The sequence below is a fragment of the Symsagittifera roscoffensis genome, chromosome 4 (genome assembly GCF_963678635.1).
Source record: "Symsagittifera roscoffensis chromosome 4, txSymRosc1.1, whole genome shotgun sequence".
In the NCBI taxonomy this organism is placed as follows: Eukaryota; Metazoa; Xenacoelomorpha; order Acoela; family Convolutidae; genus Symsagittifera; species Symsagittifera roscoffensis.
This window is the reverse complement of record NC_087065.1, coordinates 73,424,336-73,446,527: the sequence shown is the minus strand read 5'-3', so window position 1 is coordinate 73,446,527 and position 22,192 is coordinate 73,424,336. Positions and strand designations below refer to the sequence as shown.

At 37.0% G+C, this 22,192-nt stretch overlaps 1 protein-coding gene across 2 annotated transcripts; it reads left to right on the top strand.

Annotated features, from left to right (window-relative positions):
- Nucleotides 1–2,873: 2,873 nt before the first annotated feature.
- Nucleotides 2,874–21,812, top strand: LOC134844706 (uncharacterized). Of its 2 annotated transcripts, none has more exons than XM_063861521.1 (3): nt 2,874–3,169; nt 6,656–7,010; nt 21,324–21,812. In XM_063861521.1, the coding sequence occupies exons 1-3, from the start codon at nt 3,164–3,166 to the stop codon at nt 21,512–21,514; spliced, it is 552 nt and encodes a 183-aa protein (XP_063717591.1). In that variant the 5' UTR covers nt 2,874–3,163; the 3' UTR covers nt 21,515–21,812. The 2 variants fall into 2 exon arrangements, with proteins under 2 accessions (XP_063717591.1, XP_063717590.1); XM_063861520.1 differs by lacking the exon at nt 2,874–3,169 and adding an exon at nt 6,430–6,583.
- Nucleotides 21,813–22,192: the final 380 nt, after the last annotated feature.

The following is a 22,192-nucleotide window of genomic DNA, read 5'->3' as shown; positions in this document are numbered from 1 at the left end:
CAGATCTGCCGTTTTCTTGTTCAGAAATTACGCGCTCCTTGTGTTGTTCGTGTCGCTGAAGGTTGACGTTTTCGCCCTGAGTAAGACCATCCAACACTATGTTGATCCTTTAGTTACATCTGTTTTATATAAGTTTTTGATCGAGTTCTTTTGTTACGGAGCAAGTATTCTAAGAACTGGTCAACCCAGTTCACCATCGGAACCGATGAAGTTTGTCGTCTCTTCGTCTTTTCATACAAATTGACAATATCTGCATGCAGTTCTGCATACTTACAACAATGCCCAAAGCAATCATGTTTTCCAGACAATTTAAGAGTGACAGTACAGGCAAATTTTTAAAACTGACAGTACCGACAGTACGGGTAAATCTGTACACCAAATTTCTCTAAATTTGTTGTCACAAAAATAACGTAAATTCGAGGCACCTAATTTCTCCGACTTTCAAATCAGATTGGTTGTTACTTCTTCAATTCTGATTCATGTTGTTGCCGAAGGCTCTGTACATTCGGTTTGAGACATAATTTGTAGATTGAACTTACAAGATGGGCTTCTGATTCACCTTGATAAATTTATGAGTTGAGCATGCCTTGGCGAAAGGATTTTGTCTTTGCAAAACATTAGCTGTAGTTTAGCTCTTTTCGTGGTATAATATTGACCTCAGAGTATCATCTCCACTATACATAGAACCCTCTATATGACTGTGAGGGTTCTTTCAGCGATGAAATTATTGCGAAAAATTCCTTGTCAATTTCTTGGTTTCGCTTCTTCTCCTGAAAAACAAAGATCCAATTCTTCGAGAACTTTTTTGACACTTTGAATAGCGTGGTAGATCTGCAACTTCTCTTTGGCATATTTCTTCTCTCCCAGAAAAAAAAAACAACTCACTACGATTGTGAAAAGTCCGCAATCAAACTGTGCATAAGTTGAAGGATGATTTCTGTTGAGACTGCTTCTTTCCCCCGTAATCCAAAGCGCAAAAATTGGACTTAAATCGGTTCTCTGCGAGATGGTAAAAAAAATTGTCCGATATCTAGACCATACCTCTTCTTCTCTTGAATGGGTTTTTACTGACTGAAATTGCTGCTGTATCCCCAGCGATCAGGTCATTCATCCTATCTGTCGTTTCTGTTGATAGAAAAAATTCTGTCACTGGCGGAAATTTAAAAGATATTGGGTTCCATGACAAAAAATTTAGGTTGGGACCGCCCCCTTTCTTCATAAGATCGCTTGAAAGAATTGACCAATCCGCGTTTCACGCTTAAATGGTATAGCTCTACTGAAAATATTTCCCTCAAATCCTGTACAATCAGTAAAACTGTACTACGGCAGATGGTATATCTTCTGGCTGCTCTTGAGAAAACCTGTAGAAACTTTACAAAACCTCATTTAGAAAACTACCTTAAAGACAAAGTAAGCTGTAAATAGATATATTTCTCTAAACGCTTACATAAAAATCAAATTGAACATCGACTGAAATCTGTCAACATCAAAAAAACAGGGTTCCTAGAGCCAATGTGATAAACTCACCATCACTGACTGGTACCAAATTATAGTAGTAGCTTAGACTGCACTATGTCAAGCACTGACCTTGAATACCGATACTATTCCGTTTGACATTCTTCAGTCAACAAAATTGAGTTTTTAATTTATATTGGAAGAAAAAATTAATTTCCAAGAAAAGTTGTTTAAGTGCGTAAGAATTAGGACGGTGACCAGCAGGCATGGCTTTCTTGAATCCTGTCATCGATGAAAGAAAATTTTTTCAATTATTAGTTTTTTCTTTTGCTTTTTAAAATCAAATTTAAAATTTTGCTGGCTTTTCTTAACGATCTGCTGCCTTTTTTCTAATTGAAGATATTTCTTAACTAGTTCAATACCTTATGTTTTTTTTGTTTTTTGAACAATAGACGCCCATCATTTTTTTGCGGAATTTTCACGATTATTTTATCCAAGCTTTTTAATTCGAAAGATGAAGATCAACTATTTCGATTTCTATGAGACTCCAAAAAAATACATATTCATCTTTTATGTTTATATGAGGAGTTTTGACCATTTGAATGTACCATTAGTTAGCAGAAAATTTCGTCTAATCAGGCTCAAAATGCTTTTCATAATTTGACAGCACCAAATTTTGACGATGTTGTTATGAGCTTAAAAAAATTGATTTTGCCTGGGCGATTGACTTCAAAATTTGGAGTGCTGTTTCATACAGAGGCTTTACGTCGATTCGATAAAGTTTGATTCTTATGTCAATTTCAATTAAATCAAAATCAAATAATAGGATTCTTTTTTTCATAGCCTTCAGGACGCTCTGGGTCACGTGATGAGAAAAAATTTCAGCAAGAAAATTTTTTTAAAATCATTATTTGTAGTCGTTGAAATAAAATTCACAGATGGAAGTTATTTCTCGTGATATGACCCAGAGCGTATAGTCAGATAAGCAGTTTGAAAAAAAAACAATAGTCAATAATCGGATACTGAATCGTTCGATATTTGAACGAAGATACTTCTGTTTTTTTATCATCTTAACCCAAGGATTACAATTTCGGCGAATCGTGCTAACTCTATCAGAGCTTTTTGCAAGGTGGAAGAATTTAAAATTGAATATGCGAACTATTCTGAACTGAGATTTGCTCCTGTTTTTTAGTCGTTAATTGCATGGTGGAAAACATGGGTCTTTACTTCAGTTTTATTGGTTAACGAAGTTTAGTTAAATTAACCTACAACAAAAATTTTTTGCGATTTGCAACACAACTGTGTTAGTAATGTCCTTGTTTAATCACAAGTCCATCGAAGCGTATGGTTATTTGTCTCGTTTAATTAGTTTTTCCCCAAATAACGGATAAAAAGATTTATTTGTAAAAAGCGCGTGGCTCCTTTGGAGAAAACTTTCCTAGACTGATAAAAGAAACGACAAATCAGGGAAAAAGTGTTTCATTATTCATGGTTTATTTCCTTTCCCGTTTTTGAGTTAAACAAACAGTTCTTTTTACAACCAAGCTTTTTTTGTCATTAATCAACTAAAAAATTTACCTTCTATCCAATTTTTAATACTTTTCCCTGACTTAAGAAACCAACAAGGGTAATACAATAGTCCGTTTGTAATTAAAAGCGCAGTATTTCTTACTCATTTTTATCACATTGGCTCTAAATTGAAACAAAAATGCAGGTTAGTAGAAAAAAGGTTATTTTTGGCTTAAATTTCTGTATTTTTGACTCTTCTTAACCGTTGACTTCAGTCGAAATAGAGGAGAAATACTGGAATAATGCAAAGAGTCCCAAATTTTAGGACCTCTGCGAATCGCAGAAACCACAATTATTAATAATTTTGATTATTTTGAATTAAGAAAATTGACGAGCTAACATGGTTTTGCAGAACGTTTTTTATGGGGGGTGGGGGATGTGGAATAACTTATAATTCAGGTGTCTCTGACAATCACGAGTAATTTATCGCTAAGATTAACCGGGGCCGAGGTCGGTGATTTATGTTGCGGATATCTCAACTCAAAACAGGCATGTTGCGACCATTGCGAATCAAATTGATTGTGGTGCAACTTTGTGCCGCCGAAGTGTTTAGCGCGATTTTGCGCGACCCAAAAAAGATACTTCACAATTTTGCGCGACTCAAAAACGATTTGTTGCGACTCTGAGTGACCGAAGTGTTTTTCGTGACTTTGTAGGACCCAAAAAAGTAAACATATAGTTTTGTTTTTCGCGTGAAGATTTTGGCAAATTTTGCCGGAAACAAAAGCATACGTTTTCATGACACGTAATTTTAGCCTAGTGAACACTTGTTTTTCAAAAAGTTATTTTGCCAAATTTTGATTTCATTTTTGCTAAGTTCGCCCCAAAATTTCAACTAAAAATTGATCCACCCAAAGCATTGATTGTAGACTTTTGAAATTTAAGAGAATTCGTGGTATGAAATAAAGCAACTAATCAAATTGCTTTATTTCATACCTTGAAAACCCTAAAATTCAAAACTGTACAAGGATAAGGGGCGGATATCGGGGTTGGGGTGGAGGCGGACGTTTTCTTCTTCTCAAGAATTCGACCCACTGCCGACCCAAAGGGTCCCCACTTTGTACTATTTTGAGATATCCATTTTTGGTGAAGGACCCTAAAATTCTTCTAAAGGCGCCTTCGACGCCAATATATACTAATTTTGAGGGGGAAGCGCGCCGAAAAATTGCAATTTTTTTGTCAAAATTGTCCAAAAAGCCAAAAAGTGCTTAAAAATGCCTAAAAAAAGGTCGAAAGAATTATCGAAAATTTTTGAAAATCCGCCCTCCCCCTCGAGAAAATCCTAGATCCGCCCCTGACAAGGATCCCATTGAAATCAACTAAAGAACTTTTTTTGAAGCGCCTGTTGCTCAAGCCTAGGTTTTTTCTCGAGAAGAAATTTTTTGCCCAAGTTTTTCAATCAAAGCATCAAAAAAAACTGTTTGAAAAATTTGTTTTGCCTTTTTCATTTTGTGTCCTTGATGTGCGACTCATATTGCGACTTTGTGCGTTCTATGTGGCAACTTTGCCATTTCATGCGATTTTGCGCTACCCATTATTAGCTATGTTGCGATTTTGCGCGACATTTTTGCTACTTTTTTCTACCCATTTCTGTCGCAACATAAGTCACTGACGTCGGCCCGGGAATTGCAGGTTACTTTTCAGATAAAGTCAACACTCTAGAATAATGCAATTAAACACTAAGTTCAATTGACAGTGAACATTAGCCATTAGTAATCACGGGCGGATCTAGGATTTTCTTGGAGGGAAGGCAGATTTTTAAAAAAAATTTCAAAATTTTGTCGATCATTTTTTCTAGGTCGACCAGAGCGCCTCGAGATCACTATAAAGAATTTTTTTTTGAAAAGAAACCAGTCAAATTCTTGAAAAAATAAACAAGACAAAAATGCAGAAAACGCAAAATTGTGGATAAGCTAATTTAATATCATTTCAAAATCCGGTTGAACTCATCATTGTGAATTTAATTTATTGAGTATTTTGAGGCTGATTCAAATTAAATATGTCATTACCATTTGAGTATGCCTATTGCATTCAGTTTTCGTCGGTGGGTGGGGGCAGATGTCAAATTATAACCGATCTCACCCAAATGTGGCCTTAGGGTAAAACTGCTCCATGAAACTTTGACTTGAATTTCCAATTTTTTTTTGATATGTTTTAAAAATAACATACAATATACAGTTTTTAAGGGATAAATTGATGTATGTTACAAAGGAAAAGGCTGAAATGTTGAATGACTCCAAGTTTCCAAATATAGGTACATTTAGTTCCAGGGATATCATGAAATGAATGCACCCATTGGAGCCCAATTGGGGGCCCAATTTTTTTAGTAATTTGGGTTTGCTCATCTCCTTCCCCAGCATATTGGGTGCTAAAAAATTGGCTCATTCAGCCTCTGTTATTCAAAAACGAATTCCTCGAGGAACTCAGACTCTTTCAAGGGTCCAACTTCTGTAAACTTTGATTTGATTTTTCAATCTGGACAGCAAGTCTTGCAAGCTTCTTGCTAAACTTTTTTTGCTGCAAAAAATTAGAATACATTTTTCAAAAAAAACCGAATCAAGGGGAATATTTAGGAACTCAATGTTCTTTTTTTGGCGTTGATAACTCTAAGATCTTGAAAAAATTTGCATTCCTTTAAAACCATGTAAAAAGTTTACTGATGTAAAAAATATGCTCAATTCTAGAAAACGTTTTGCGTTTGATTACAATTTTCTGCCAACAATCTTTTAGATAACGATTTTTATGGGGTAAAAATTTTTGATTACCTAACCAAATCATATTTTTAAACTATATCTTATCTATTTATTTTGGAAAAAAATTTCAAAATTGCGGTGTTTAATTTTAAGAATAATGGTTTTGCTTTTTTAAAAATGCATTTCTTGTGCAACTTTATTGTGTTCACATCGCCTCAGGGGAAACATAATTCAGCAATCATGGAGGCGAGATTTTACTAATATTCTTCTAGACGGCTCTGAACATAAAAAAACTGCAAAAGTTAATTGAAAAAAAAAAGTTTTTTGTAGGTTGCAAAATTTTGCTGATTTCTGTTAAACGGAATGCAAGTCTTGCAGGAATCGTGCAAAATGAAAGTAAATCTTGCAAGATTCTGGAAAGAAAAAAGCAGGAATAATTTAATTGCAATTAAATGTTGCAAGGTTTGCATTCCGAGAAGACTATGCGAACCTCTGTTGATTTGCTCTATTTAAACGAGCAATATAGAAAGATAATAAGACCCAATTTGTTTGAAAAAATTGGGCTCTTTCGACATCCTTTGCTAGTAATTGGACTGATTCAACTCGTTTTTCTAATTGTTGGGCTGATCCAAATGTCAAAAAATTGGGCTAATCTATCCCCTTTTGTAAACTTTGAGCCCGTTTGCCACCATATTGACAAAAAAGGACCAATAATTGAGCCCAGTTTGCTTAAAATTGGTTTCATTCGGCTCTTTTTCTAAAAAAGTGGGGCTCATTTATTACCCTCCATGAAAAAAGGACCCAAATAGTTATTTTTGCCCGATATTTGTTATATTTTTGATGGAAAACTGAGCATGGAAAATTACGTAAGAGTTTATGAGTTTGGACTTCTAATACTGGAGTTTTCTCTAATTGTGGTTTCAAAAGTGCCAGTTTAGGTTGGTTTCGGAAACAAACTGGAGGTCCCGAAAACAATCTTCGGAGCCCAGAAACAAAAAATTGAGCGCAAAAGGTCTTCGTCAATTGCCAAAATCGAGACCCTCAAAATGTCAGTCTACGACCAGATTTCGGCCTTTTGTGGACAACAGTCTCATGGTGGTTATGGAACTGAAAAAAGGACATCAAGTTTAAGCGCTGGAAACAGTTGTAACAGCTTGACCAGTAATTTGGACGAAGGCTACGACAGCCGAAGGTCGAGTATGGACACGAGAGAGTACAGTTGCAGTGATCAGGGCATGCAGCCGAACAAACTCAGTTTGATCCCGATATCGAAAAAGAACAGTTTTACTGTGGGTTAGTTGATCCATTTTTTTTCAAACGCTATTAATGTCTTCTTCTGAAATCCTTTAAAAAAATAAGAGCTTTGTAGACTTAAAGCTTGTGTTAGCTCAATTATATTCGAGCAGGGGGGGGGGGGGGGTGGCTTGTTGGCGGGCGCTTTTTTCTCTTTTTCCAAAAAACTTACATAACGGCCCTTTGGTAAGTTTTTTTTTTGCTGATGCGTAGATAATTTGTTCGAAACAGGATCTTTTTAGTGATTTCAGAGATCGGAAAATCAGTTTGATTGACCTAAAAAAATGCATGCCCCCACCCTCTCGAGAAAAACCTAGACTCGCACTTGTTGGTACTTGCACTTTTTTACATTTTTTTGGTCATTACGAGGCCAAACTGTGCACTGAGTAGGAGCACAACTTTGTGTCTGTATGTTCCTGGATTCCAGAGACAAGTCTTAAAATATGTTCCGAAATGTAAGTGGATTCCACAAACAAAATTTCAGTGGATTCCGCATACATACACCAGTAACGTAAATTTTTACGGCCTATTTGTTTTGTTGCGGATTCCGCAACAAGCAAATACAGCTAGTTGTTCTGGATTCCGCAACTGTAATTGGATTCCGCAAAATGTAATTGGATTCCGCAAAATGTAAGTGGATTCCACAAAATGTAAGTGGAATCCGCAAATGTAAGTGGAATCCGCAAAATTTGTAAGCGGAATCCGCAAATGTAAGTGGATTCCGCAAACTGTAAGTGGATTCAGAATTTTGTTTTATAGTTAACTTGCATATGAACAATTAAAAGCTAAAGCTGGAACTCTAATCTATGGCAATGCGGAGTTCAACGGCAAGGATTTAGCCATTGTCAGCGGAATCCACGAACCAATCTCAAAAAATTTGTTGACTAAATCGGTATTTGGTATTTTTGGTATTTTGGAAACACAACACCGAATAAGTTTAATATTTGGAGTCATTCGGTTGACAGTGTATGGAAACACAACACACAGCATATCGCCAAAATAGGTCACTAATTGGGATTGCGTCAATCCCAAATACTGATTTTGGAAGCTTAACGCCGAATAATTTCAATATTTGTAGTCATTGATTTGAGAGTGTATGGAAACACAACACACAGCATATCGCCAATTAAGGTCAATATTCGGTATTGCGTCAATCCCAAACACTGACTTTGGAAGCTTAACTCCGAATAATTTCAATATTTGTAGTCATTGAGTTGAAAGTGTATGGAAACACAACACACAGCCTATCGCCGATTCAGGTCAATTTTTTGGGATGGCATCAGTATTTGGGATCGAATTCCAGATTGAAGTACGTCAGTATTTGCGATCGAAGTCAGTAGGTCAGTATTTATGATCGAAATTGAGATCGAATTTGACAGGATTTGAGATCGAAGTTGGGTTGACAGGAATTGAGAACAAACTTTTGGTATTTCAACTGTTAGTTGATCAATGCAGTAATTGAGATTCATTTTTCTGGTAACCAGTATATAAAAGATATAATTTTAAACGCTATATTACACATATACAATTATGTAAACGGAATCCGCAAACACAAGCGGACTTCAAGTACAATTTGCGGATTCCACTTACAATTTGCGGATTCCACTTACAATTTGCGGATTCTGCATACAGTTGCGGAATCCACAACAGCTCAATTTAACTATACAAGTGTCTTATTATTTGTTTGTGGATTCCACAAACAGTTCTGGTTTCCGCAATTACGGTTGCGGATTCGCAAAATCGCCAAATTTTAGAGCAATTTTGAGCAGTACAATGTTTTAGGTATTTGTTTGTGGAATCCAAAACAGCGAAGAAGATCAAAGAAGAGTAGCAAAATTGCGGATTCCGCAACAAATCTGAATTTGGCTTGATGCGGAATCCGCTTAAAATGCACAGAATGGACAGTTTGGCCTCGTAATGCTCTGACCACTAAAAGCATGTGAAGAGACTTTGATCAAGCTATTTTTTTTTGTAAAACTATTGCAATTTCAAACTCAAAGCAAGCTTAAAAGAGGTTGAGCGCAGAATGATTTAAAACCCAATTCAGTCATGGTTCCTTTATGCATTATGCTTGATTGTATTTAAGCGAATTATTTCAAAAAAACTGTCTGATCAAACAATGAAATAGAAAAACGATTGCTTATAATATACATTCATGGTTTTTCGTGTTCAGACCCAGTTTAGTTTTTTTTTCTGTTTTTAGCACATTAGCTTTTATCATAGCAATTTGATAGCCTTGTAACATCGGCGAAAGTTACTTGATTTAGTGTGACAACTTTTAATTCTAACATCCTACGAAAGAGGAAAAAAACAAGATCACAAAATCAAAAGACAACAGAAAACAGTCTGCTTGATGAAAAATGGATCTTATGATGTCCCTTTAGTTTTTGGAACAGGAAAAGATCAATCATTATCAATTTATAGTGGAAAGATGGCTTTCACAAACGTTTTGATTTTTGATTTTTCTTGATTGTTTTTCCTCCTAATTTTTTGTTGTTTCTTCTCGGTAATTTGTTTTCATTACATGAAAAAACTCTGTGCTAGCCGGTTTACTCGCGTGTTACTTTTTGCTTACTTTTTCCATCAAATTTTGGTGATTGAGTCTAATTTTATTGCAATCGGTCATCTATTCATTCTGGCCCAAAAAATCGTCGTCCCAAAAGAGATTAATTGTACGCCAAATGTTTAGACAGAAGGGCTCAATTGTTCCACATAATGGCAAAAAATATCTTGGCTGCTACACTTGATTACAAAACACAATTTTTTTGCGAGATTTTAACATCCCCCCTGCGTGCTCAATTTTAACCCTATGTTTCATAAGTTACGGTTTAGAGATGAGCAACCAAGGTTGAAGAGCTCGGGTTAGCGACTGAGGTTGAACCGGAGGTTTTAAACGAGGATAGAGCAAAAGTAGCGATTGTTGAAGAAATAGTTGAGAAAATAAATCAAAATGACATGGAAAACTAAGCATCACAAAAATACCAGTTAACTAACTACTGACTACCAAGTTAAAATGTGATAACTAATTGACCGTGTATGAGTTTAATCAGTTTTGACGTTGATTTCCGTCGATCAATTTCTTAAAAGAATCGGTGTGACCTTGGAAGAGTTTGAACTCAATCTCTCAACTCACACTAAGCTGGTTTTGTCCAATATCAGACTAGTAAACATCAGTGTTCGACAATCTGATGCACCTTAATTTTGCTCAAGACTTTCGCCTGCAAGTCGGCTTCTATAATCTCAATAGGGAAATACTGGAATTCGACAGTCTCATCTTCAGCTCCATCTGGAGCAATGTAGTGTTATACATTGATGTTTTTCATTCCCTTCTGCTTGCATGATTGATTTACATCTTGATGTACCTCTAGTTTTCTTCCTTGATGACTCTTGGCTGGCCTGTCATAGTCACGCTCAAGTCATCGATAATTGATCGCAGATTTATAGCCTCATGAGCCGCTGATGCCATTGCATGGTACTCAGCTTATGACTGCTGTTGGTTGCATCTGAGTGCTCCGATTGATCACTGCCCCTGTCCTCTGCAGGTGGAAGCTAAAGTCAATGATTGAAATTCTAACATCACCATGTCTAAATCAGTCAGCGTCTTTGGATCCAAAACAATTAAATCAGCAAAGTCCTTCATATAGCACAGTTCTGGATCTTTGCTCCTTTTTAGGCAACGAAGGACACTCTTTGCACTTCCCTAGTGCAACGTACCGGAATTTTTCAGGAAAGGGGAGAGTTGAGTCACAGTATCCTGGCCTTGTTTACTTAACTATGTACAAAAATGAGCCCACAATGCCTCTGTAACCATTAACCTCACGGACACTGTCTCTTCCCAGGGAACCGGCCCGGGAAATTTTGAGTTGTTCGAAAAAACGGCTTCGCTTTTTGTCTTTTTCGCATCGACATCTGGACCCAATGATGATGTTAACTTTCCAAACCAGCAAAAAGATTTTTGAATCGACTGTTGCCCTCCCGGTGATCAATATAGATTATTGCTATTCCCACTATACACTTCTTCGAGCAGGAAAGTGCTGAGCATTTGGCTCTTGCTTTTCGCTGCCTGCGGCATCCAACAGAGACTTCGTTGTAGCCATTACTTTAGGTTACCTCCGCTCGCTGCTGAACACTTCTGGATGTTCCATGTCTCTGCTAAAAAAATCCATAGAAAGAGGTTGTGGGAATTTGAATCCATTTGAGGAAGTACAAGAGAACTCTGTGACCAAAAGTCCAGTAGTATACTCTTCCTTTGGGGTTAACAGTCGGAGTGAACGTATCGTTCAAGTCTAGTCCTTCCACCTGCGAGAATTGTTTCACTACTTATTTGACCCTTTCATCTCTCTTCACGGCAAGCACTCGTGCAATAACCTTGTAAACTCGTGGTCTATCGACAAGTATCAATGTTCTCATGCCCTTAAAACATGTGATCTATAATTTCATGACTGCAAGTCACTGCTCCTTTTTGTGCTCCTTTTTGCAATGCTGCATCAGGGGTAGCTGTCCGCATTTGGTTCAAATTGGTAAACTGAGCTCGTCACAGCATCTTTACAATCAATCTTTGATCTCTACTTCCTTGATCTTCCGCCCTCAGTCCTTTGTGTCTTTTTTCCAGTCCTCAAAGCTAGAAAAGACGGCAGCTTTGTCCATCACATGAGTAGTGCGCTCTGTGATTATAATGAGGTACTCTCCCTTCAATGAAAATGTAGCTCAGCAACTGAAACTACTTGTCCTCCCCTGTCTTGAAAAACGTCCAAGCTGCCCAAACTTAACCATCCTTACTTTTTTGCTTCTGGACTATTTGCTTCGTTCGCTCTATTGCTGCGAGCACTATATTGCTCAATGTAATTGCTGGATTAGCAGTTCCTCGCCGTATGAGCTTTTTCACCGCACAAATAGCAGTCACCTATTGGGCAGCCATCTTCAGCTTTCTTTTTAATACATAATAGCTTGCACTAGGAGGTTATGGCCAGTCTCACTCCACACTAAGACATTCTTGAGTTTTTTGTAGTTCTTCAAAAGTCCAGTAGTATACTCTTCCTTTGGGGTTAACAGTCGGAGTGAACGTATCGTTCAAGTCTAGTCCTTCCACCTGCGAGAATTGTTTCACTACTTATTTGACCCTTTCATCTCTCTTCACAGCAAGCACTCGTGCAATAACCTTGTAAACTCGTGGTCTATCGACAAGTATCAATGTTCTCATGCCCTTAAAACATGTGATCTATAATTTCATGACTGCAAGTCACTGCTCCTTTTTGTGTCACGACACTGGTTCTGATGAGCGTCTTGGCTCTTCAACTCCAAAAGTGAGGCCTGTCCATATCTAATGGATGAGCGTTGCTCCTTTATCGGCCTCTGGATTGAATGCTCAGTAGAAAGTTTTGTTATACTCGACTCTGTCCTCTACAATACCTCTGACTGATTTTTCCATCAGTTGGAACGCTTATCGTTGTGTAGGTTTCTCAATATCAATGCATTTCTCAATTAATAGCTCCAGGGTTTGCAATGGCTCACATTTAGCCATGAAGTCGCCTGAAAAGATACCCTAGTTGAATGCCGCGCTTCCTGCTTGCACCACTCATCTTGTCTCTTAATCATTTACCAAGCAGGTTTTACTCCCTCTATCGTAGCCGATGAATTTGTTCTTCTTAGCTTTTGTCTTTTTGGATCTAGTTTTCCGACTGTTTTCTTGGTTAAGAGGGTACGCCAAGCGTTCAGAAGCACACAAATAGCGCAATTTTTGCGGTTTTTCTAAAGTTATTTGTCAATCAAACGCGCTTCTTGATGCTGGATAAAGCACCCAAGTTTCAAATCTTCACATCTGTCAAAACTTCTTGCATCCAGAACACCTTTGTTAGCTTTGTCCAGTAAAATTCGACTCATCTCAGTGATCCTTATGCTGTAACCCCTTGTTATACTAATACTATTTTGTTGAGGAGTTTTGGGTACTATTGATTCTTCACCTGGTAATCTCTACAAATTTTTGCGTAAGCATTTCACAAATAAACAACTACATGGTCAGATCGCCGGCGTTTTTTTCTCTATACTAATTCACAAAGTCTTGGAGTCCCACCAGGTATGTGAAGTCTGACAGTTGACTGAAGTCGTCTTTAAAACTCAGGGTATAGTGCGCCCCATGCATGCTCGCGTTTTCGAATGGTCCCTGGAGTTCACAGAAGACCCTGTTAACCCACTGCTGATGCTCTGCTGTCAATTTTTTTCTACTTCATGGCATCTTAGAAGCACACCTCTGGCTAGCCCAATTTCATTTTGGCAATTGACAAAAAAAACCTACTTGTCAACGTGCCCAAGCACAGCATTGTAACTTTGGTCTTTCTTTTTGTCTTGTGCACTAGAAACATCAGGTTCCTCCTGAACTTGTATTACAGACGGAAGATTTTGCAATGCTGCATCAGGGGTAGCTGTCCGCATTTGGTTCAAATTGGTAAATTGAGCTCGTCACAGCATCTTTACAATCAATCTTTGATCTCTACTTCCTTGATCTTCCGCCCTCAGTCCTTTGTGTCTTTTTTCCAGTCCTCAAAGCTAGAAAAGACGGCAGCTTTGTCCATCACATGAGCAGTGCGCTCTGTGATTATAATGAGGTACTCTCCCTTCAATGAAAATGTAGCTCAGCAACTGAAACTACTTGTCCTCCCCTGTCTTGAAAAACGTCCAAGCTGCCCAAACTTAACCATCCTTACTTTTTTGCTTCTGGACTATTTGCTTCGTTCGCTCTATTGCTGCGAGCACTATATTGCTCAATGTAATTGCTGGATTAGCAGTTCCTCGCCGTATGAGCTTTTTCACCGCACAAATAGCAGTCACCTATTGGGCAGCCATCTTCAGCTTTCTTTTTAATACATAATAGCTTGCACTAGGAGGTTATGGCCAGTCTCACTCCACACTAAGACATTCTTGAGTTTTTTGTAGTTCTTCAAAAGTCCAGTAGTATACTCTTCCTTTGGGGTTAACAGTCGGAGTGAACGTATCGTTCAAGTCTAGTCCTTCCACCTGCGAGAATTGTTTCACTACTTATTTGACCCTTTCATCTCTCTTCACAGCAAGCACTCGTGCAATAACCTTGTAAACTCGTGGTCTATCGACAAGTATCAATGTTCTCATGCCCTTAAAACATGTGATCTATAATTTCATGACTGCAAGTCACTGCTCCTTTTTGTGTCACGACACTGGTTCTGATGAGCGTCTTGGCTCTTCAACTCCAAAAGTGAGGCCTGTCCATATCTAATGGATGAGCGTTGCTCCTTTATCGGCCTCTGGATTGAATGCTCAGTAGAAAGTTTTGTTATACTCGACTCTGTCCTCTACAATACCTCTGACTGATTTTTCCATCAGTTGGAACGCTTATCGTTGTGTAGGTTTCTCAATATCAATGCATTTCTCAATTAATAGCTCCAGGGTTTGCAATGGCTCACATTTAGCCATGAAGTCGCCTGAAAAGATACCCTAGTTGAATGCCGCGCTTCCTGCTTGCACCACTCATCTTGTCTCTTAATCATTTACCAAGCAGGTTTTACTCCCTCTATCGTAGCCGATGAATTTGTTCTTCTTAGCTTTTGTCCTTTTGGATCTAGTTTTCCGACTGTTTTCTTGGTTAAGAGGGTACGCCAAGCGTTCAGAAGCACACAAATAGCGCAATTTTTGCGGTTTTTCTAAAGTTATTTGTCAATCAAACGCGCTTCTTGATGCTGGATAAAGCACCCAAGTTTCAAATCTTCACATCTGTCAAAACTTCTTGCATCCAGAACACCTTTGTTAGCTTTGTCCAGTAAAATTCGACTCATCTCAGTGATCCTTATGCTGTAACCCCTTGTTATACTAATACTATTTTGTTGAGGAGTTTTGGGTACTATTGATTCTTCACCTGGTAATCTCTACAAATTTTTGCGTAAGCATTTCACAAATAAACAACTACATGGTCAGATCGCCGGCGTTTTTTTCTCTATACTAATTCACAAAGTCTTGGAGTCCCACCAGGTATGTGAAGTCTGACAGTTGACTGAAGTCGTCTTTAAAACTCAGGGTATAGTGCGCCCCATGCATGCTCGCGTTTTCGAATGGTCCCTGGAGTTCACAGAAGACCCTGTTAACCCACTGCTGATGCTCTGCTGTCAATTTTTTTCTACTTCATGGCATCTTAGAAGCACACCTCTGGCTAGCCCAATTTCATTTTGGCAATTGACAAAAAAAACCTACTTGTCAACGTGCCCAAGCACAGCATTGTAACTTTGGTCTTTCTTTTTGTCTTGTGCACTAGAAACATCAGGTTCCTCCTGAACTTGTATTACAGACGGAAGATTTTGCAATGCTGCATCAGGGGTAGCTGTCCGCATTTGGTTCAAATTGGTAAATTGAACTCGTCACAGCATCTTTACAATCAATCTTTGATCTCTACTTCCTTGATCTTCCGCCCTCAGTCCTTTGTGTCTTTTTTCCAGTCCTCAAAGCTAGAAAAGACGGCAGCTTTGTCCATCACATGAGCAGTGCGCTCTGTGATTATAATGAGGTACTCTCCCTTCAATGAAAATGTAGCTCAGCAACTGAAACTACTTGTCCTCCCCTGTCTTGAAAAACGTCCAAGCTTCCCAAACTTAACCATCCTTACTTTTTTGCTTCTGGACTATTTGCTTCGTTCGCTCTATTGCTGCGAGCACTATACTGCTCAATTTAATTGCTGAATTAGCAGTTCCTCGCCGTATGAGCTTTTTCACCGCACAAATAGCAGTCACCTATTGGGCAGCCATCTTCAGCTTTCTTTTTAATACATAATAGCTTGCACTAGGAGATTATGGCCAGTCTCACTCCACACTAAGACATTCTTGAGTTTTTTGTAGTTCTTCAACCTTGGTTTTTAACCTGTTGTTGTCCGCAACCTGGTGTTCTTAGGCATAGGAGCCAGGGTGAACCAAATAGTGTTTCTATTCTCTTTCTTCTATTGAATCAGCAACTAATAGTGGTGAGCAGGATGCCCTTGATCAATGCTCGAACTCTCTAGGGAGATGGTTCAGCCTCTGACGTATCATCATTGCAAATCACTGTTAGAACAGGCTTTCGAAATTTTCATATCAAAAATTCCAATGAAAGCCGCAAGTTTAATGTTAATTGTTGCTAAAATCTGATTAAAAAAAGCTTTGACAAAAACTATATCCAGAATAAATTAAGAAAACTGGTCCCATAATTTATTAAGATTCAGAGTTAGAACAAAGAGAAACAAAGGGCTGGAGTTAGAGACAGAGATAAAATGTGAGGTTTGAGTGGAGGATGAAGAAAAGGTAGAAATTTTTTGAGGAAGGAATTGATAAAACGAATAAAAAATTATTTTAATCACAATTGGTTTGTGATCATTAGCTGACCTTGCTTAATATAAATCAGTTTTGAATAGTTGACTACCGCGTTCGATTAACCTCTTTGGATAATATGTCTGACCTTGGAATAGTCTCACTTCAATTTTATACGTTTCAGAATTTTTTTGCTGGTTATTGTTGCGCCGGGAGTAGGTAGCTCATGTTTTTCAAAAAAGGATAAACTTATCAAGTTAGTTGATCAAAAAAATAAAACAACCTTGAGGGATTAGTTTTTACAAAAATGAGTATCCATTTTTAGAATCAATCTGCAAAAGCTTTGGTTTATTTTATAGTTTTGCTTTAAATTGCTTCATTCCACCTCTAATTTGATTTTTGCGCTCAATCAACCCACCCCATAAAAAAGCAATTTATGCGAGGACCAAACTTGACTTACATTCTTTTCGTACTCAAACAATTAATATAAGGTGAATTTATTTATCGAAAAATTGATAAACCTTGTTTTTTTTGCAATAAATATAGATAAATATATTAAGTATTTATAGGCATTTATAAAAAATTTTAAGGTAGTGCAAAGTTACGTTAGTTTTTAAAAGTGATTCATAATTTTTGATGAGTTTTTAACGTAAAAAAAAACAATTTTTCCTCAATTTTTTTTGTCTTCCAAAATTCTCTAAGCAAAGCCTAAATTTTTTTAGTTCTAACTCCCTTAAATTTAAATAAAAGGCATTAATTCCTCTCAGTTTGTATACTCAAGAGGCAGCAAGCCGGAATTGACAAAAATGCCCGTCACGCTTGGGGAACAGTTGTTTCACACGTCTTGAACATTGTCTGATAACTCTACAAGCATTTTTTCGTTGTTTGAAAAAGTGTGACTAGCATTTTTTCGTAGTATAAAAATGTGATGCTACAATTTTCTCTTGTGTGAAAGTGTAAGACTAGCTGTTTCTTTTAAGTGCAAATATATATTCAGTCCTGAAACAAAATAACCAGCAATTTTTTATATGAATCAAGAAGTTAACAGATAATCTACATATAGAGATTCGCCATATTTTTGTCTTAGATTTCCATAGTATCATTTTGTATGATTAGCACTTCTTTCAGAAAAAAAATCATGGTTTTTAGGAGTTTGAAGTCTCTAAAACTAGTTTCAGTAGCATAACATATTGCGTATCAACTATCCTGAAATGAAATAGCATGAATAGCATTTTTTGTGCGGAGTCGAACTGGGATGTAAGCGAAATATTTTATCTCAGCTAACTGTAAAAAACAACCTTTTCGGTCAACCCAATTGAATAGATTTTAAGCAACTTAATCAGTTGTTCGCTCAATGCATACCATCAAAAATTTTTATAGCATCCGGTTTCTTTTCAAATTATGTGACGTGACTTTTTAAATAAAAAAATTAGAACTTGTTTTTGTCTTTACTGTTGAACCTTTGAAGCTATTTATGGTAATTTTTTACTTTTTCGGTTTAATTCTTAAGGAAAATTTAAGTCAACTTTTTTAGTATAAAGGTTATAAGAACAACATAAATGAAACTAGAGGTCACAAGCATAGCTAGCGGGAAAGATGTCACAAACATGGCGTCCCAAGTTCTGCTGTACAAAAAAAAATTAAAACAAATTTGCAGTAAATTTGCAAATCTACCAGTTACAAAAAAATTAATCGCACATATTTTTGTATCTAATTGCCAATATGGGAGCTGATTTTATCAAGTAATACTGTGCCATAGAGTCTTGATTCTTCTGCAATTTTTCTGCTCACAACTCCAGTATGAATCGATAACCCAGATGATTCAATTAAGAGGTAGGGGGGGGGGGGGGCATTAAACCTCCCTCGCCTCTTTCCCCGAAGTAGACCAAAATACGATTCTTCTCCGCGCGCAATACTTGGTTTGAATAAAAATTGTTTGGCGAAACGTGGATTGAACCATTTTGTTTTTAAGCCCTTAAACGCTATAGGGGAAGATGATGAGTTGGTCCTTAATAAGTAACAAGACTGCTCGTATCAGGGCAAAGCCCTGAATGTTCCGACTGCCTTTTAAAGTTTATGGAGCAGCAGTAAAAGCATAAAAAAATTAAATGAAATAAAATAAAATGAAAATTTTTTCTAAAATTTGAAATTTTTTGTGAAAATCATCCCCCCACACGCCATATTAAAGATAAAGTGATAAATTTTGCTCCTATTGACAAACCAATTATGACATATAAGCTTTCTTGAACCCATTTCGAACAATTTGTAAAACGGATTAAATCTCCGCTTACGCGTTAATAGCGCGAAATATATCGCGCTTTAATTGTCCCAAACTGGCCAAAATGGCATTTTTAAACCCGCATAACTTTACAAAATATGATCATAGGTAAAATATCTTTTCATATCTAAGCTCAGGACAACAATACCTTTTGAATGATATAAAAAAATTCCGTCAAAAATGGCTAGTTAAAAAGTCGAAATTTGTCTGAAGAAAAAAAAACCCACCCCGAGCACAAATATTCCGTTACTTTCGTATCGAAAGTCGGAACAATAAACCTTTGCTCAGGAAAATATTCGGAAAAACTGACTTTCTCACAAATCAAAGTTCTCTATTTTGGAATTATCAACTAACACAAAAATTCTAAATTCTAACATATACTAAAAGTTAGAAGAAAACACACAAAAAACTGTTTTGGTCAAATACTTCAAAAATTACCAAAAATCCATGATGTGCGTTTTGGCGATTGATATTTGACCAAAAACCCCAGGATCCCCCCCCCCCCACTACATTATTTAATATACCCCCATTAGGCACAAATCCCCCTAGAACAAAGTCCCCCAGTACTTATTTTAATATCCCCCACAGTAGCATTAGACAAAACGCAACTCCGAAAACTAAATTGCTTTTGGTAACATACATAAGATTAAAATAGAAGCATGAAGAGAACTAAATTGAACTTTTGAATTAACAGCGAAAGCTTTTAGATGGTCAATCTCCTTGTAATTGGCCGCTAAACATACTATGCATTTTATACCCCCAAAGTTATCTTCCTTCCTCGCGTGTACTTTCATTCCCAACTGCATTTGCGACAAAGTAGAGTACTACAAGGATTGTTGTATTTGTATTGCTTCAATAAACTTCAAGATATCTGGGTCTGACATATGTAACATCGAATCAAATCCGCGGTGAAATCCTTCAAGAGCGTTGTTTGAGCTCGACAAGGCGTGACAAGCTCTCGATATTTTACGGAAAAAGACATTCCACGTGTGTTTGTGGAATCTGGCCTTCCTTCGTAAGGCATTTTTCTTTTGACAAATGTATCCTCAAAGTAGCTTTTGATGTAGTAAAATTTAAAATATGGTGGGTTTTGTCTTAGGGGAATTTATTCCTTTGAGGGATTTTATGCAGGGGATTTTTTCCTGCGGAGTTATGTCCTGGGGGATTTAGTTCGAGACTTGCATTTTGGGCCTTTTTTTCCAAAATTTTTGCTCGCGGCGCACAAAAAGCTGACAAATCAGGGTTTTGATAGTTTCCTGTGCGAATCTCCGCAGACCAATCCTCGCGGAGATCTTTAAGCAGCGCCTGGTTGACATAAACAAAATTTGAAGCTTCTTAAATTTTTGAAAAAGGTCCATTGTTCAAACGTTGAAAAAAAAACGAACATAAATGTAACACATACAAAACATTCGTGGTTTTTGAAGAAATTGGTCGCGCAAAATTGCACTTTTTGATAAAGTAATCTGCGCAGATAAGATTTTTTTAACAAGAAAAAGGCATGATTAGAAGCTTCGGTCAACTTGTGCAAATAGTGGGAAAAATTTGTATTCGGACGAGGTTTTCTTCAAGCAAAACTCCTTTTCAAATTTGATTTGTTCAGCACTTAAAACCTGATTCTTTTCTCCGTTCATAGAAAAAACTGTTGGATAAATATCAGGCACATCATTTTCTCAAGTAGACAATTTTTACTAAAAGTTGTCATGGAAGACTAAAATCATAGTTTTATATGTTAAAAATTGGATATATTAAATTTAGCCTGTAGTGTTAATTTACTGCTTTTATTTTTGAGTGTAGCAATTCTTTAGTAGATACTATAGAGATGGGGGCGATCGATTGTTAAATAGATTCTATAATTTTTCCAATCAAATTACTAGTTGATTTATGAAAATTTTCCAAAACTAATTTTGGCCCTTTTCCAACCGCCTTTGATTTTTTTCTGAAATTCAATGTATAAAAATCTATTATAAATTACAATTTTTGTTATAAACTGCATCCAAACGTTTCAGCAAGAACAAAGTTTCTGCAGCATTTCTTATATGCAAAAAGCCGTGTGAGCAATTTTTGAGCAGCATAATTTTGTAATTTCAGGAGGGGTGGGAAACTGCAAAAGAGCCTTAATTCTTACATGCAAAATGCATTAGAACAATTTTTGAACAGCATAATTTTGTAACTTTAGGAGGGGGTGGGAAACTGGAAAAGAGCCTTAATTCTTACACGCAAAATACGTTAGAACAATTTTGAACAGCATAATTTTGTAATTTTAGGAGGGGGTGGGAAACTGGAAAAGAGCCTTAATTCTTACATGCAAAATGCGTTAGAACAATTTTGAACAGCATAATTTTGTAATTTTAGGAGGGGGTGGGAAACTGGAAAAGAGCCTTAATTCTTACATGCAAAATGCGTTAGAACAATTTTGAACAGCATAATTTTGTAATTTTAGGAGGGGGTGGGAAACTGGAAAAGAGCCTTAATTCTTACATGCAAAATGCGTTAGAACAATTTTGAACAGCATAATTTTGTAATTTTAGGAGGGGGTGGGAAACTGGAAAAGAGCTTAATTCTTACATGCAAAATGCGTTAGAACAATTTTGAACAGCATAATTTTGTAATTTTAGGAGGGGGTGGGAAACTGGAAAACAGCCCTTTAATGTCATAATTCAGCAATTTTTGAACAGCATAATTTTGTAATTTTGCCTTAGTTTTAAATAATTTGTTCTTTTTTCTCGGTGTTTGTGATAGAATTTCTGGAAGTAGAAAAGAAGCCGCGAAGTGTGAGTGTAGCGCCACACGTGAAGATCCAGCTGGAGATGACCTTCGAGGACCCCATCACTGGCGAGTGGCTCACGCCAGAAGAGTACATCTCGATTGCAGTCGACGACGAACTCCGACTCAACTCATTCCCTAACGAGTGGAGCCTCGATATTGCGTAATCAAGTTACGTAATCACTCACATTATCTCAAGAGAATCACAAGTTACGTAATCAAACTCATTCCACAACGAGTGGAGCCTCGATTTTGCGTAATCAAGTTACGGGGTCTTTATGCACTAAACGGCCCAAAATTAGTATTTCTACATAGCACTAAAATTTTATGTGGTTGAATCTGATTGGCTAATTCAACAAAGCGTATGGTACTTCAATTAAAACTTCAAGCAGATAAAATTGTTAGCCAAAATTACCAAAACCTAAGAACTTTTGTTCTGTTGAAACCTTTTCACAAAATTTTTCTTCTCTGGGCGAAGTTTCACAATTGACTTGAAGTCAATTTTATTATATGACTATTTGTACATTTTCTTCAATTTCGGCTAAATTTTTTATCTGCTCGAAACGTTGGCTGAAACACCTGACCGTATTCTCCTCGAGTTTGATTGGGCCAATCAGATTTAACCGCATAACTTTCAGTTCAAATTATAGAAACATTGATTTTGGGCCGTTTAGTGCATAAGACCCAATTACGTAATCACTCACATTGTCACAAGAATCACAAGTTACGTAATTAAACTCATTCCACAACGAGTGGAGCCTCGATATTGAGTAATTGATATTTTACAAAATCAAAAGTGAAAATTAATCATCAAACGCACATGTGAAAAAGAAAAAGAGCGCCCG